The sequence below is a fragment of the Ylistrum balloti genome, unplaced genomic scaffold (genome assembly GCF_031769215.1).
Source record: "Ylistrum balloti isolate Yb309-2 unplaced genomic scaffold, AGI_CSIRO_Ybal_v1 Utg371278, whole genome shotgun sequence".
Taxonomy (NCBI): domain Eukaryota; kingdom Metazoa; phylum Mollusca; class Bivalvia; order Pectinida; family Pectinidae; genus Ylistrum; species Ylistrum balloti.
The window spans coordinates 130,479-147,484 of record NW_026782687.1 but is presented as its reverse complement, the minus strand read 5'-3'; the positions used below and the strand labels follow the sequence as shown (position 1 = coordinate 147,484).

At 33.9% G+C, this 17,006-nt stretch overlaps 1 protein-coding gene and 1 pseudogene across 1 annotated transcript; both read left to right on the top strand.

Annotated features, from left to right (window-relative positions):
* The first annotated feature begins 1,237 nt into the window (after positions 1-1,237).
* LOC132561788 (uncharacterized) lies at positions 1,238-5,814 on the top strand (annotated as a pseudogene).
* A 2,260-nt stretch (positions 5,815-8,074) lies between these two features.
* LOC132561787 (retinol dehydrogenase 14-like) lies at positions 8,075-15,664 on the top strand. Its single transcript, XM_060226486.1, has 8 exons — positions 8,075-8,150; positions 10,808-10,893; positions 12,160-12,370; positions 13,493-13,527; positions 13,727-13,927; positions 14,494-14,644; positions 15,178-15,304; positions 15,526-15,664. The coding sequence occupies exons 1-8, from the start codon at positions 8,075-8,077 to the stop codon at positions 15,662-15,664; spliced, it is 1,026 nt and encodes a 341-aa protein (XP_060082469.1).
* Positions 15,665-17,006: the final 1,342 nt, after the last annotated feature.

The following is a 17,006-nucleotide window of genomic DNA, read 5'->3' as shown; positions in this document are numbered from 1 at the left end:
CTCGTAACACAAGGGTTAAAAAAAATGCAGGTCAAATAACATAAGGAAGTTTTATTGTCGCCATAATGATATAATTAATAAATATTCTATTGTGTTATTTTGCCAATTGGTTCCGTTGTTGTATGCCTTGTTCTGATTTGAGAACGTTATATGACGTCTATGTTTACTTGACGGATGTCGTCGATGAAGCAGAAGACGTTTACTCTTCCGGAACACCTGGTTTTATTCTCCTTGTACTTTTCAGGAGTCTCCATGTAATTTTTTCTTTTGTTCATGTTATCCCCTAGTTGTATGGAATTTGAGTTTGGATTATGATTATGTTGACATGTTTAGTATTTTCTTGGTGTTTTTGTTAGTGTAAAGGAAAAACATTATCAACTGCTATCATTTTTTCTTATCCTGTTCCCATCAACCTGCCATACATGCTGAACAAATGTTATTTTTTGACGATCCATCTTTCAAGAGCTTATATCATGAAATCAATTAAGCATTCAGCAAATAATACCACCACTAGGTCATATCATGTGTGGATGAAATAAAAAAATATATTATGGATAAGATATACTCAAACAGACTAGTTATATGATCAATCATGTTGAAATTAAAATTTCAGCGATTTGACTTGCTATATATAGTAATTGATATCTAAAAATATATGATAATATGTTCGTCCGTCACTTTAGATAAGAATGAAATTATCTAGTAGTTTGATAAAGGACACTGTGAAATATCTCTAGGTTCTCAAAGTTCGCATGCAATTTGCACGCGTTCCTTCAAAAAGGTACGAATTAGTACAATATATAGAACGTTCTCAGCTACGTTATCGTTAGTCAAGTGTAGTAGCTATATATGATTACAGTCCACTAGTTTGTTTTCATTAAGATAATATGATATATAGCATTTCGTTAGTTTTAGTCTTAGAGTGGTCTGATCTAACTGTATTGTTGTGTTCTGCTTACAAAGCAGAAATAATGCAGTTTGGTCAATCCATTTTTCTGTCCTATATACTGAACTATTTACAGAAGTTGTTCCGCTTAAATCTACAACAACGTTGAATTGAAATAAACGTAGGGGGGGGGGACACAACCTAACATTTATCCAGAAGCCGATATCTTTATTGACAAATGACAAGAAAGTTAATTAATTCCAGATACCGCATCGTAACCGACATTATACTCACTAAAATAATGATTTGTAAATAGCTAGCCTGTAGGCCCATCTTATAGCACGAGAAATTATGGGTGGCCACCAGTCTTTTCCCAGGATAACCCTGCCAAAGGAGAGGGTTGTCATAGTAACTGGTGTCAAAACAGGTGAGTGTACTTGATGTTTCCTTATTGAAATTAATTCTTTTCATTGACAATACAATTAATCAACTGCTTTCCTTGGTAATGTCTTTAGATAAAAAGTTAAATGTCTTGAACTTTGGAATACTTGTATTTATCATCCCGTATGTAAATGCATAACAATTTCATATGTAGTACCTTCTTTTCGATTTTATTTCAATGTTATACAACGAGATATTTTTGTATTATTTATTGTAAACGTGCCATCAGATTGGTCGTGACACTTTAGCATTTTCGCCTGTCAATTGGAGGAGTCCTGTGGCGTTCCAGACGTTTCTTCGCCATCAACAAATCGTTAAACAGATTTTTGTTTCTCATTGATCTCTATTCATCACACAGTCAAAACAACATGCAATGTTCCTTATCGATCAAACAGAGTCTTATTTCAATGTAGGTCACCACATACTGACCTAACACGACACAAATCAACACAAGGGACATAACTCAAATGTTATTAAAACAAATGGAATGTTTCCAGAATGATCGAGACACGATTCAATATATTCATTTTTTTTATTTTCACAATATACATTATTGTAAAGTATTTTTTTCATTTCATTATCAGTAATTTTGAAACAAGGCCATCATTTACTAGAAATGATAACGTTGAATTTTCCGTGTAGGAAAAGAAGCCATACAATGATATATTGTTTTCTCTGCTGATTTCATCTTTAATCTTAGGAGTCTACATTTCGCTGCGATGTTATTTCATTCCCAAAACTATTATGTAAACTGTAACCCCACACAACTACCAAGCTTTCCAAGAATTCATATCTATATTTCCCCGTGTTTTGAACAATTGTAAATATCACACTCTCTATTTGAATTAAGGATGTCATTTCCAACAGATATAGGAAAGGGACGTAGGAATCGATATCATGTTATCTTAACCATAGATATATTACAATAGCATAAGTATCCCAAAGCTTGGTCATCATACGGTGTACTTGTTAGCCAAGGGTGTAGTGGATTGGTTATTAAAGGTTGCACTGTATAGTGTCTTTCATTTAAAGCTCAGATGATGTATGTTGGATTGATGCCTCTTTTTTACATCAAAACATCGACTTATTTTTCTTTTGGTGGTTTATGCAATGACGGTTAATTGTAGACTAAGGTTACACATCCATGTGCACTCTGAATTTGACCTCTGAATTTGAATTATTACATTGGTGTGTACAGGTATTGGATACGAAACAGCCAAATGGATATCAATAATGGGAGCCACAGTGATACTTGCCTGTCGGTCGGAAGACAGGGCAAGAGAGTTCTGCAACTGAAATTTACTTACAGATGTATAAAAAAAATCATAAACAAAAGAGAACAGTGAATAAATATATATTTTTTCATGTATGCTCTTATTTCACACGTTTCATGAAAACCCATAAATATTTTACTTGAATTTTTTACGGTGTTTAATATTAATCAAACTTATTACAACTGATATTTCAGGGGCAGATTGATGTATTGTTAGTCTTTTCGTCCACAGAGTACACAACAGAGGGATACGAGCTGATGTTCCAGGTGAATATATATTTATTTTTAGATTATATTAATGATAATCATACATTTATATCGTCAAGCGAGCTTCATTGACTTTGTCAAAATCTTTTCAGTTGTATCGTGTTATGCAATTTATACTTGTGCTTACAATAAAAAATTCATCACTTCAAACAATATCGCCTGTTAGCAATTGTGTTATCGTCATTTTTGAGGAATTCTGATTTTTCATCAATCTTATAAACATGTTTTGTAATGCTTTAGGTCGTACATGTAAGACTGAATAGTCATAGCTAACGACATGTTTTACAATTACATGGATAAGCATTTCACATAAAACTTATCTAGATATGTTTGATGCGGTTTTCCTTCCGTGAACGTCTTTTTTTCTGTCTCTAACGTTCATTCGAAGTAAAATCAGTTGTCAGCATCATGTACGGTTATATTTGAATTTAACTGCCTTTATATCAAAAGAAACTGCCCTGATACTTTGAGGATTGGTTGTCATATCACAAGTGTGCATGTTACATAATTTGGTCACAGTGTGTCATTTTAAGTGTTATAATTACTCTTTCACCCGCTTTTTCCTACTGATAATGCTTACAGATATCATAGTGACACCATTCAAATAAGTCATAGTTCTGCACGAGGTATTTTGCGGTTGATCAGATAATCGAGACGGTCTTGAGTCGGAGGTTACTACCGCCAGTGTTTAGTTAATATTGAAAGTTAAAGGGCATATCGCTAGAAGAGACCTAGTAATGTAATCAACAATCGGCATTGGCATTTGAATTATTGATTTGTGGAGCAAGTTTCAATTGTTCCGTTCAGCAGAAATATGAAGATAATTTTTGGAACTTTAAGTGTTTTTTTCGGGATGTTTGTTGTTAATCATTTAATGTTATGAACACTGAAGACCATCCATGGAAAAGGATATTTAAAATTGAATAATAAATACAAGTTTGAGCCTAGCATGTATTCAAAGGTATAGTACCAATTGCAAAAGTTAAATTAGCAACAACAATTTGGGTCGAAACACGATACCAGCTTTCCAGTGTTCTAAGACAACTTACTTTGCAAATGTGTACATTTCACAGGCAAATATCTTAAAGATCAGAATACCCAAAATTGATGTTTCCTTCCAGATAATGCAGATGTTCAGTATGAACCGACCACTTCAAAACTCAAATGTCATCTTTTTAAGCATTCATCAGGGCTATGTGGATACTGAAGTGACAAGGAATTCAAAGGATATGAAGTTATTTTTTTTGTATTAGTGTATTGAAGTTTGTTGGTGAGTGTGAACTAACAGTTGACTGTTTCCTAAAGTTATCACATGTAATGCATGGTTTCTTTTCCATTCTTAATCAATTCATTACAAGCATGTATATAACTATTCTATCAATTATGATGGTGTCATACACTGTAATGGCCTTTCATTCGACTTTCACAAAGAAAATATCTTTCGTTACAGATACATACCCTTGATATTTAGAAACCATTACACTTTCTGAATACACCATTTTGTCCTCCGAGTTGTATTTTGATATTTTGAAAAATTCTTATTTGAAATTTGGACTTCCGTGGAACATATCACCGGTCGTTACGTTGCTCATTTGGTATCTCTTATCCTTTCTTTTTATAAGGACAATTAAAGACCCCGTTTGAAGGAGCTGAATCCAGCATCAATGCTGCTGTAAATCCGTCCCTAAAAGGTGTTCATGATGTGTATTATGGTGACTTCAATCCTGCTACCGTCAGCGGTTAACCAGGGTAAATCATATTCAAATATTATATTTTACATTACCTAGCACAATTACGTATGCTTTGATCGCAAATTACTGCAATCTACAATTAAAGCATGTTTAACGACCTTGCTCAAAACAAACAATGTGAAAAAGGTAAGAAATAATTTATTTCCAAACATAAAACGCTGTGTGGCAAAATAAATTACAGTGATAATTGTAAATTATGTACAAAATCGCAATGGTTATCATTTTCAGCTCTTTTGAAAATGTTATTTTAGATATTATGATAACGCAGATGTGTCTGGAAAAGAGGACATGTAATTAATAGTCAGTTATTATCGTCTTCTAAAAATTCTCAATAAATGTTGACTATTGAATTACTTTATATTTAACAAACTTTAAAATCGTTAAACAAATGAAATTTTCAGAAAAATGGGGTTGATTTCGAGGCTAAAAAGAAGTCATATTTACCATTGATCATTTCAGTTTCATTATCTCATATTAACAGCAATGCCAGAGCTTCATTAAAGGCACACGCATTGCACAATTTGTTCGAAATTTCATAACAAAGTAAATATAGAGCTGTTGTATTATTGTTAATATGATTGTTGTATGATGGCTATCGTTTCACAATAAGGATTTTTGCTCTGTCTTACTTATTTTCCTATTTTCCATCTTTTCTATCGTGTTTATCTTTTTTATCCATTGATGAAATAAATAACTAAATATTAGGATTCAGTCCTGCTGTATTTGATAATATTGTGTCGTACTCCGTATCCAACCTATCTAGATGCTAATAAGTACGTCCGTCGATAAAAACTAGGTTAAGAGGATAGTTGATATATTAATCTGTTTAAGCGAATGAGTCACTCAAATTGAGTTTTTCAATGTCAGATCAGATAAAACCGGCACGAAAATGTATGGTAGACATGACATCCTACTTACTGAAAGAAGATAACAGTGTCTTTATTTATATAATACAAAATGAATGACAAGGCATACCTTACAGGAATATAACAGCAATCTTCATCAGCAAACACCATATCATGTCACTCATCATTTGATAGTTTGATTAAAGATCTCCATGTAATATTGCTGAAATTTGTTTTCTTTTCACTAGGAATTCACGAAAACAGGAATCTCTATGGGCTTACACTAAAGACTTTCTGAAGGAAGCAAATTTTCTCCCAGATGAAATTAACAAATGTTTGGAAGGAGAATAAACTGTTAAATTCTGACTTGAATTTAGAATGTTGTTAGTTTCAAGACACGTGTAAACATTATTTTTCTTTTGTATATTTACAAAAGCTGGTACTGGAACGTGAAGTTGATGTCAAGGCAACAGCTGAATTTCCTCCTCATGGTCGGTTGACGATTCTGTAATAGTTAACCCAGGCTATATACTTTTCTCACGTTATGTCAAAATGGTTTTTATACTAAACAATCATGTCAATGATATATTCATTTTTAACCATGATACCAAACATCAAATGATAGTGATTCCATTCCAAACATGGTGTTTTCGTGGAATCGATAATAAAAACATCATTAAATTCTAAGCATTGGATTTTTTTACCTCGCTATTTAACTCGATGTCTCAACTACTGACAATTATTGAATATGTAATGAAATTTTAAGCAGATTTTCCCGTTGAAAATAATAAGAACCTGATTAGAATATTGAGCCAAATTTGCTGAAAGTCGTTATTCCATGTATCGTCAGTAAAATATTTTAGCAATAACACATTGCCTTCCTCAAAATATAATTCTTATTTGCATGTCTTTATCAATCGTATATATTTTTGTTTTAATTTTTGTATACCTGGTATTGAATGGTAATCTTTCTGGAATTAGTCTTCTTCATTGGATACGACTTAAGCGAGTGATTGGTAGGGTTTTTCCATACTACTGCATTGCTGATCCCTCATCCAAGAACTTTATGTAATATTGTTACAAAATCTAAATGGATTTGTGTACCAATCATAAATAATATCAGTTACTATGACTGCTAACATTTGCGTGTGTTGCTCTTTATACAATATTTAAAAAACAATTAGTGTATTGTCTTACTGTGAAAAGTAACTGTGACTGAGATATATCAACTATTTGTCTTCTGACCGTGAATAATAACTGCACCTAAAACAATAATAATCATTGTATTGTCTGACCGAAAAAGTAAAAGCGCCCGAGACAAAGTAAATGTAGCAGTGTCTTAACTTAAAAAGCCACTGGAACAAAGTAAATAAAGCATTATCTGACTGTGTAAAGTAAATGCACCTGAGACGAAGCAAGCATATTGTATTGTCTGGTTTTATAACGAGGGAACTGAGCCCAAGACAATATAAACCTGTAATTGTCTGACCGTATAAAGTAACTGTGCCCGAGACAAATCATGTATTGTATTGTATGGCCGTTTAAAGTAGGTACACCTAAGACAAAGCAGATGTTGTATTGTATAATCGTATAAAGAAATTTCGCATGAGAAAAAAAACAAACATTCTAATGTCTGACCGTTAAGAGTAACTACACCTGAGACAAAGCAATTATAATATTGTATGATCGTATGAGGTAACGGTGCCCAGGACAAAGCAGATATTGTATTATATGACCGTATAAAGTAACTGTGCAGGACAAAAAAAAAGAAAAAAAAATTAGATAAGGAAATTCTCTACAAATAATATAATTGCTCAAACTTTCCACAATGAATGGTTTTTAAGTTACAGCAGTTTTAATGTTTTTAGTTTATGACGTCATGGCGGCCATATTAAATGTTTGACCTATTTGAAAAAGTTCCTGTAACACCTTCAGACCTTCATTAAAAAAATACTCACAAAACCACCAACCTTTCTTTCACTCATCTGAAGATAGGGACTCCACAAAATACGGAAGAAGAAAAAGAAGAATAAGAAACTTAACAAAAACAATAGGTCTTTTCACCTTTGGGTGAAAAGCCCTAAATATCTAATGTCTGACTGTTTAAAGTAACGGTGTCTGAGACCAAGCAAACTGTATTGTCTTACCGTGTAATGTCACTATTCTTGCGACATTTTAACGACATGTGACAGATTGTCAGGTATATATTACTATCGATCTAAGGATCATAAGGTCATTAATTACAAATTACAGGGAAGACGTTATTTCCCTGTGGGGAAATGAATCGGAGAAAACACTAATTCTTTTTCTGTGATGAGCATAAAATTCTATTTTCCGTGTCATTGTTATAGGTTTCATATAATAAAAATAGACCTTTTGATACATTTAACAGCTATATGATTACTAAAATAACCGACCAAGAAAATCACCCAGAAGGCCTCCTGCCAGGTTATTACAGAGGAACGTGCGTTATTGATACTTCTACGCTCAGTATGGTCTCTGTTCAATCAGTCTCCATCCAGTAGTCTCATAGAATCACGCAGGTATTAGTTGCTATAAACACATATGAAATTATTGTGAACACGCTAGTGAACATTAACAGACATACAAGATGGGAGGACAAATTTCGTTTCCTCGGGTAACCATTCCTGCAAGCCGGGTACATATTATAACAGGATCCAACACAGGTATGTATATGCGTGTAACTATATTGGGGTAAATCCAAACAGGAGGATATGCACGAGGACATGCACGTGTTTTTCCAGACTGGTGAAGAACTTCAACCAATCGAAAAGACTTAACTATTTACATTTCATTCAGATATTCAAAATTAAATTTATCGACAGCGATGGATATTTTGAAGAAAAAAAAGTTTGAAATATGACACAATGCAACAGTATGTATTTAAGACTGTAAGGCACAAATGCAGTCTTTTTCACATTACATCAGTAAAAAGCATAGTCCATATGTTTAAATAATTTTGATACAGACTTTAAAAATATGGCTTATGCTGATAGAGAATATGCATGTAATGGAAGTTATTTGGACAAAGTCTAAAACTTACTGATTTAGACATATCTATTCAACATTTTGTAAAGCTAATCACTTACTTACTTTACTAATCTTAACTTTTCTCATAATACAGTAATTTCATTTTACCGTTTATTTTGGCGTCCATCTTATTTTAATGTTGTCTCGTCATAACCTATGTCTTATAATAGCCTTTGTCTTATCAAAGCATTTGCCTTGTTTTAACATTTGTCTTATCTCTCGAATAAGACGTTCTTCTTGTTATAGAGTTTTTCGTAATTATGTCTTATAAAAATATTTATCTAATAGAATTTGTCTTTTTATAGTGTCCATCATATTATGGCGTTTATCTTTCAAATTTTGGCATATGATAGCATTAATCTTATTAGTATTCAATATATCATTGCGCATATCTTTCACATTTTCACATGATAAAATGTATCCTATTTTAGCCTTTATCTTATTTTGGTGTTCACCAAGCTGGTATTTTTACTTCAGTCTTTATCGAGCTTTCAGAATTGTGTAAAATGAAACTTAAGTTAAATGCAGTTTTTGTAAAACTTTTTTTCTATGAAATTGACATTGAAGTTTGAATCGTATCTGAATCTGTAACTCTTGGTGCAAACCCTGAAAAGAGCATACCTCTGTAATTACTGAAGCAGAGGAATATAAGGCATAGATAAGCTTTTATAATTACCTTTGTGAACGAAAGAGTAGGAGTCATGTCGCGTTGATACAAATCTTAACTTGATGTTAGAATAGATTAGGTTGATCTATCGCCGTATTTCGTTTACATTGCTGTTGCTTCCGTGATGACAGGTATGTTACTGTGCCTGCAGATTAGGCGTCAAATACATAGATCCTTGCCTGCAGACATTGTTACATCTCCTGTATAGAAAAAGTGCTAGGCTTACTTGATGACGAAGGAAACCCCACCTGTACATTATGCAATTTATCCAAAGGAGAAACATGGGCTACTGATGTTTCAGTATAACAATCTGTTAGATTTTCTTTCAAGGATAAATAAATGAACCTCCTCGGTGTATATTAGATTCCTTACTTCACAAGAATCCATATAAACAATGTTTTATTGCTGTCTCCTCTAGCTGTTCAACCAATCCTTTGTCAAAACTACGTACTACCATTCTTATTGTGATACTGTTTACTCAAGAAGTGGAGTTAATAGCAAACTTTTAAGAATTCTAAAGAGCTTCTGACCAGTCCTAAACATCCTGTTTTTAAAACATTTCTTCTAGTAGAACATTCGGTTTTCCACTTTGTACACCACCATACTCCATTCTTAACAAAAAATCATCTTCATTTTCCTTTTTATGGCAGTTTTCTTTTCCAAGAAAGGTGAACGGCGGTACAAATAAGTTTATCTCTTGGTTCCGTTGTTGTATACCTTGTTCTCCATTGCGACCTCTTACTTGGATGGATCACTCGGTCTTATTGTCCTTGGTCTTCGCATGAGTCTCCATTCAAATCTTTTATTGCCCTATTTTTCTTTAATTTGAAGTTGGATTACGACTGCGTTCACATGTTGGTATTTATCTGTGAAGTTACACACAAAATTGCTCTCCTAGGTACCAGAACATTGGCACAGTTATATTTAATTTCAAATTTATGTAAATACTTAGTTTGAGCGTGAATTATCTAATATATCATAAACTTTATAAAAAAAAGTGGCACGTTTATATAAGTGAGGTAACTCTGATATGAGTCACCCATTCTCTTGATCTCTCTATAAAGTTTTTAAGAGATGAGTTGCACAAGACTCAGTGTAAGTATTATGTCCGGTTTAACGATACAAGAGGTGACTCTGAGCGCCGGCGGCAATTACGAGACTATAATTGCAACTGTTCCTCCTATATTGTGACGTCACAATGCTCTTGTAGGCCATTGTATGTATCTGCAGTTCCCATTACTTTATTTACTCTATCGTAAAAGCTGGGATTTTTCGCTCAATATCATCATGTTCCTAATTAACATTGCCCCAAATGTTACCGGTACTGTGTGCATGAATGATAAAGTCGCTATAAGTACAAGATGCCCTTCTGAAATTTTTTTTTTTCCATAACTATGATTTCATGAGATCTGCTAGAATGTAAGATAACACATTCGTTTTAAAGATAAATATGATCAAATCAATATTAAATCTCACATGGGCGTCAGGTAAGGCATTCAGTCAGACTAAACTGTAAAGTTCAAACATAAACTCCCATCAGCAGTTCTGTTTCTTTGTAATTTTTGGATTACATAAGACCATCTAAAAACAAACTTTATGACGATAACATATGTTGTTATTTTGCAGGCATCGGATACGAAACAGCAAAATGGATAGCAATGTTAGGGGGAACTGTGATAATGGCATGCAGATCGAAGACCAGAGCAGAAGAGGTACGCAAATAAGCTATTATTCCTATTTATAGAAATAGATTCATGTTTGATGGGATATTTTGCGTCAGCATAGACTGATTCGATACCGACAAGATTCGGTAGGAAACACTCAGCCCTATTCAAGTAACAAAGATGGAAAATGGTGTCAACTGAACAACTGTGTACTGAATGACAAGGTTACAGTAAATGATGTGAGATACAAGCGGAAATAAATAGAAAATCCATGTAATAACTGAATCATATTAAGTACTGCGTCATTGTATAGTTAATCTTCCTACACATAAAGTCATTAGCACATCAGTTGCGTGTTGATGCCTAATTAAACTGCAGCATCGCCTATAACATACAAAGCTTCGCTGGACAGCTTGCAATGCAACAAGGAAACAAATGCGAATATCTATTAATGCCGGTCTAAAACTTAATAATATGTTCATTTACCTGAACATCACATATCATTAGATAACAATACTATCAGAAGCAGCTACATATTGCCGCATTGACATAACGGATTGTACAAGAGAAATTCTTCTTTTAGTTTTGATTTAGAATTATTCACAGAAGAACCAAATAGTGAATAACGTCGCATTATCTAATTGTTCCGTCTAATTATGACCTGTCGGAGATACTATGAGTATAAACAGCAGTAACGCTGAAGAAATTCAATTGATCAAAAGAGCTATGAAAAATCTAGAGAGGAAGGCTGATGCGCCCGACAAATAAGAAGAAAATTAAGTATTTTCAGATATCAGATGGTTTTAAAAACTTCAAGTACATATCTTTCTTGTCATTATTCAAATGAAATAAACCATAAAAGTTCAGATTACGCCAACTTCAGGACCATGAGAGTTAATAAAATTTAACTGTAATTCACCTTTATATACTTTCTGTTTCCAGCATTTAGTACCATTCATCCAAGATATTCATTTTGAGAGTATGATATTATTTGGATGAAACTTTTTTATAAAGTTGTACTTTGATTGGTCTTCTTGCGCATCCCTATTGACTTCCCTTTCTCCAACAAGTCGGTTACAATTAACTAAATGACTTTGTCATAGGCTAAATCTGATGTTCTCACACACATACACACACACACACACGCACGCTCGAACGCTCGCACGCACGCGCACGCATACAAACACACACACAAACATAAATCACCACCAACACCAACATACACTAAATAAAAGAGAGACGTATTACACATTATTGAATACATGGGGTAAATTCATTGAAGCGTCACGATTTGTGTTATTGAATGTTCTACAGGCGATTTTCCGGATGAAGAAAGAGTATGAACATGAAAAGACCAAGGGGTCACTTGGAGGTCTCGAAGGCGCAATGCAGCTTAAAGTCTTCTTCATGAAGTTGGACTGTAGTTCTCTCAAATCAACAATGGAGTTTATTGACGAATTCAAGAAAACCGGTCTTGCCCTCCATGTCTTGATATGTAATGCTGGTGTCGGAATGCATAAACAAGGTAAGCTTGCATGATGATAACGGGAAGATGTTACGTCACTATGTCACGGTTATTACTGAATAATAACTAGAAATTAGGTCAAGGCTGATTCAATAAAACAACAAGACAATACCAACATGTCAATATAATCATAATCCAATCTCCAATTCATTAAAACGAGGGCAAAATATAAACAAAAGAATGATTACACGCATACTATTAAAAAAACAAGTATAAGATCAGGACCCGTATTCATGAAACCATTCTCATGCTCAAGCATAGGTATTGTGCTCAAGCAAACTTTTTTTATAATTCTCCTAAACCGTATAAAATATTACAAATGTCAAATATAAACATTGAATATAACTTTGACCTGGAGTCTTTTCAACATTTTTTAGAAATCTTTGGCAAAATCAGTCTTATCTGTCGATTTTTAACTTGAACAAGACATACGGCTTGAGCACAAAATTCATCCTTGAGCATGAGAACGGTTTCGTGAATACGGGCCCAGGTGATTCGGAAGAATAAGCGTATCTGCCTCACGGACGACACCCGCCCTGTAAACATAAGAAAAGTCTCATTCTAAAATGACATACGACAATATAACCATCAGGAAACCTTACTAGCATCAAACACGTCCAGCTTCATATCGTACAAAGAAGCAATATTTCTCAATAACATCACTTTAACGTCCGTAAACTTCCCTTTTTAGGCCATGTGTCACAAGTTTGTCCGTCAGTTGACTTCTCCCACAAAAATCATGATAATGGGAACAGCCCTTGAATATCGAGTCAAGTGCGACATTTAAACAACTTAGATTGGGGATGTAGGAATATTGCTATCCAGAAATATACTGTAGATATACGACCCTGACTGTTGCTAAGACGCGGAATTCCTTGAAAGAAAGGCATTTTAATGGACATTTTCAAAAATAAACTGTTATCGTCTGCCAACTGAAAAGAAGGATACCGATTGCAATGACAAAAGCTGAAACCCTTTTTCTCGAATATCCAAAGTATAAGCATATATTCCTATTAGGGACATTTGATAATACCGTTTGTGTTACAGATTTGAACATTAACAACTTCTTCCTGCTTTTAAAAATTAAACATCCACTCAATTCACTCAATAATTTTCTTACAGCTTTTACCGAAGACGACAACGAAATCCATTTTCAGGTAAGCCCAATGTATTTTTCAAAAAAGAACTTATTTCTAACGATTTTAAAGATAAAGGAAAAGAATTTAACACTTCTAAGTGAATTCTCAGAATCCATTTATCTTGCTGTCCTTACTAGTACTTATCATTTATTTCAATACAATCAAATAGATAATGTTTCCTTGGCAAAACTGCATTCTCAAATTTTCCAATCCTTAGGTGAACTACCTTAGCCATTTTTTGATTGCGGCACATCTACTTCCCCTTATGAAGCGATCAGGAGATGATTGCCGTATTGTACTTGTATCCAGCATGCTACACAGCCTTGCTAAGTTTGAACTGTCAACTATACATGGCAAACAGTGTTCAGCACGAACTTTCGATAGACTACAGTATTACGGCCGTTCAAAACTATACCAGGTAAGACAGTGTGCATTTTTATAATCAAGTCATTAATCATTTTTGCAGAATTGTATCAATTGTAAAACATTGTTCTGCCTGTGTCGACGTTATTCAGGAAACTCTAGAATTCCTAAGAAATGGTTGGAATAAAATCCCTTTTTTACTAATCCCTTTTTTACTAATCCATCTATTCAAATTCCCCTTGTTCTTTTTATCGCGGACATTTTGCGTATCATATTCACATAAGTTGATGTATCTTCTTATTTGAGCTTTAATGATTTATAAGTGTTGATGATATAGAAGTTAAATTTTGAAATAGTTTAAAATTCGATTAATAGTTATTTATAATACCAAACGGAGTAACAAGATAGCCAAACAGCTGATATTTGACGATTGCGTAATATTTTATAAATCAGGTTGGAAACCACTCGTCACTTACACAAACAAAAGAATAAGTAGTGAAATAATTAGTAGTTATTTTTAGATTCAAGATAACAAGTCATAGATTTACTCACCTTGCTCTCATAAACCTGATGTATTAACTGATTTCTTATACTTAAACAATACCATTAAATTTGTTTTAGATTATGCAGATGTACAGCATGAATCGTCGACTCCGAAGTTCAAACGTTACTGTTACGTCATTACATCCAGGGGTGGTACGAACAGAACTAGAAAGAAATTTCAAAGACTTCCCAACTATGAGAGTGGGCATGTTTATGGCAAAGCTGATTGGTGAGGATTTTGCCATCTACATTGCTGGATCGTTTCTGTTATTTTGGTTGGTCACGTATTGTTATTATCCATGAAAAAAAGCATAGGATGGCGTTTTCCTTGAGAAAAAAATCCCTGAATAACTGAAGCTTAAACCTAACCTTATTAATCATACACAGAATAAACAGCTGCAAAAATCATTTTTACAGAAATCCTAACGCGGGAAGAATAAGCAGAGAAAAACTAAACATGTAGGTTATAACGTTGAAATTTCGAGGATTGAATCACTATATCGCTCATCTTAAGGTGTAAGACTTTTTAACCAATCAGTGATATCATTACAGCGCATTTGTGTCTGTTAATCCGACTGAGATATGTTTTTGCTAGAAAAACGTTAAACTTTTCAGTGGCGTTAACAATACGGATAGAGTATTTTGATAAAAGTGAACAGTATTACAGAAATGGTAAAATATAAACTTTTGATTCAATTAACGATAAGGCTGAATACGTTGGTAGTGGACGCTGATTTTTATATACCATTTCTGTTGTAAAAGGTTACTCCGTAGATCCATTTGAAGGAGCTCAGACAACCCTTAATGCTGCTATAAATCCTGACTTAGCCGGAGTGAGGGATGTGTATTTTGTTAAATGTAGAGGCGAGTGTCCGGCAGAAGCTGCAAGGTACATTTGTGTTAAATTCCATGTTAAAATTAACAGTAAAATGAATGCTATCTGCTTTGGTTCTTACATTGTAACGTGTTTTTCATCAGCTACGGGTTCATGAAATTTAAACATTTCTTTTAAGCATTATTAAAATTTTGATAATGAAAAAACGATTAATTTAAATATTACTCGTAAGAAACAGCAAATTAATATTAATTATGATGACCTTTCGTTTTTAGAAACGTTGCGTACCAAGAATCGCTATGGCAGTACACTCTTGATAGTCTGGATTGTTACCTTACGGATGACGTCAAAAGTGAGCTGAACGGCAACGTCAAGAGCAACCTAAAGCGTGGTTCTGTACGATGGTCGCCGTAGACACCATGGTCTCTCCAAGGAAACTAAACAAACAAACAACACTAAGGTTCACATGGCGACAAACACCATGATAGCTTACATATGATGAAAACATTGTAGCACAACAGAGCATTTCACAAAACAATATGCTTTGTCCTGCGAGTGGTCTTATCGAGCGGCAAATGATTGCATTAAGCCGTCTTGACCATACCTAGCAATCCTACCTGTCATTTCGCTCATTTCGTTATCAAGACAAGTAGGGTAGGCTGCTTTCTAACGCGCGTAAACAATATTGATGAAGAGTTAATATTTTTTATCAATATATTGTGTATATTACTGTGCACGTTTTGTCATTGTACCGTGCTGCAGTTCTATAATTTCAGTAGTAATTGTGACATATGTTCCAGCCTACAAATATTCCAGTTATAATACGTTTTGCTTTGTTTGAGTCTCGAACATTCTACTGATGAATACCATGAGATTGGGAGAGGTGCCAGTCAGTGTTACCTACATTTGGACTGAGGGCTGGAATGACCGGCAATTTTTATAATCATGCATGTGCGAAGGTGAGTGAGTGTGAGGACATGTGCGTTTCTATGTGCTTAAATGGAATTTTATAACAAGTGATAATATATATGTCCTTTTTTTTTATTAACTGTGGCCCTGTCGTTGTCTCGTGATAGTGGATTGCTCCATTTTTTTCTTGTAGAGTGTTTTTGTACGTATAAGTCGCGATGCCTAGCTGGATGGGAAAGTCAATGACTACTGGGAGTCTATGAATGATGTTTACATGGCCCAGCTTTTTTTGATTTGGTTGTTTCAAAATCATTTGTGTGCGAGTCGAGTCTGAGTATATGAAAGATGGTTGACGAAAGGAGATATCCTTACATAATTAGCATTCACATTTTAGGCGGCGTTGTAAGAAATTGTGATTTCAGTTGAAGTAATTGTCATCTTTCAGTACATATAATTTTTCCTGTAAATTGTAAATGTTAGTCTGTCTGTAGATAAATTTAGCATTTTGACATCGAAAACATCTTGGTTATGTATTGTGAGCCAAATAATTATTGTTTTGTATCTTTAATTCGGATATGGTTTAAATAAAACATTTGCATGTGGATGAGCGGATGTATTTTTATCTATCCAAAATAAAAAAAATAAAAAATCTTCATGCATGGGATGAATTGGCAAGGTCCACAATGGTCATTTGTCAGATGAAGGTGACCGTTATCGTAATGTCACACTCTAATCTTCTACCGGTTGTGTTATAAGAACATCTATTCTATTGACATTACTAACCTGTACTAAAATATTCCAAAAATGTCTTTGTAACCCGTTTTATACAACAGCCTACAGAAAGGCT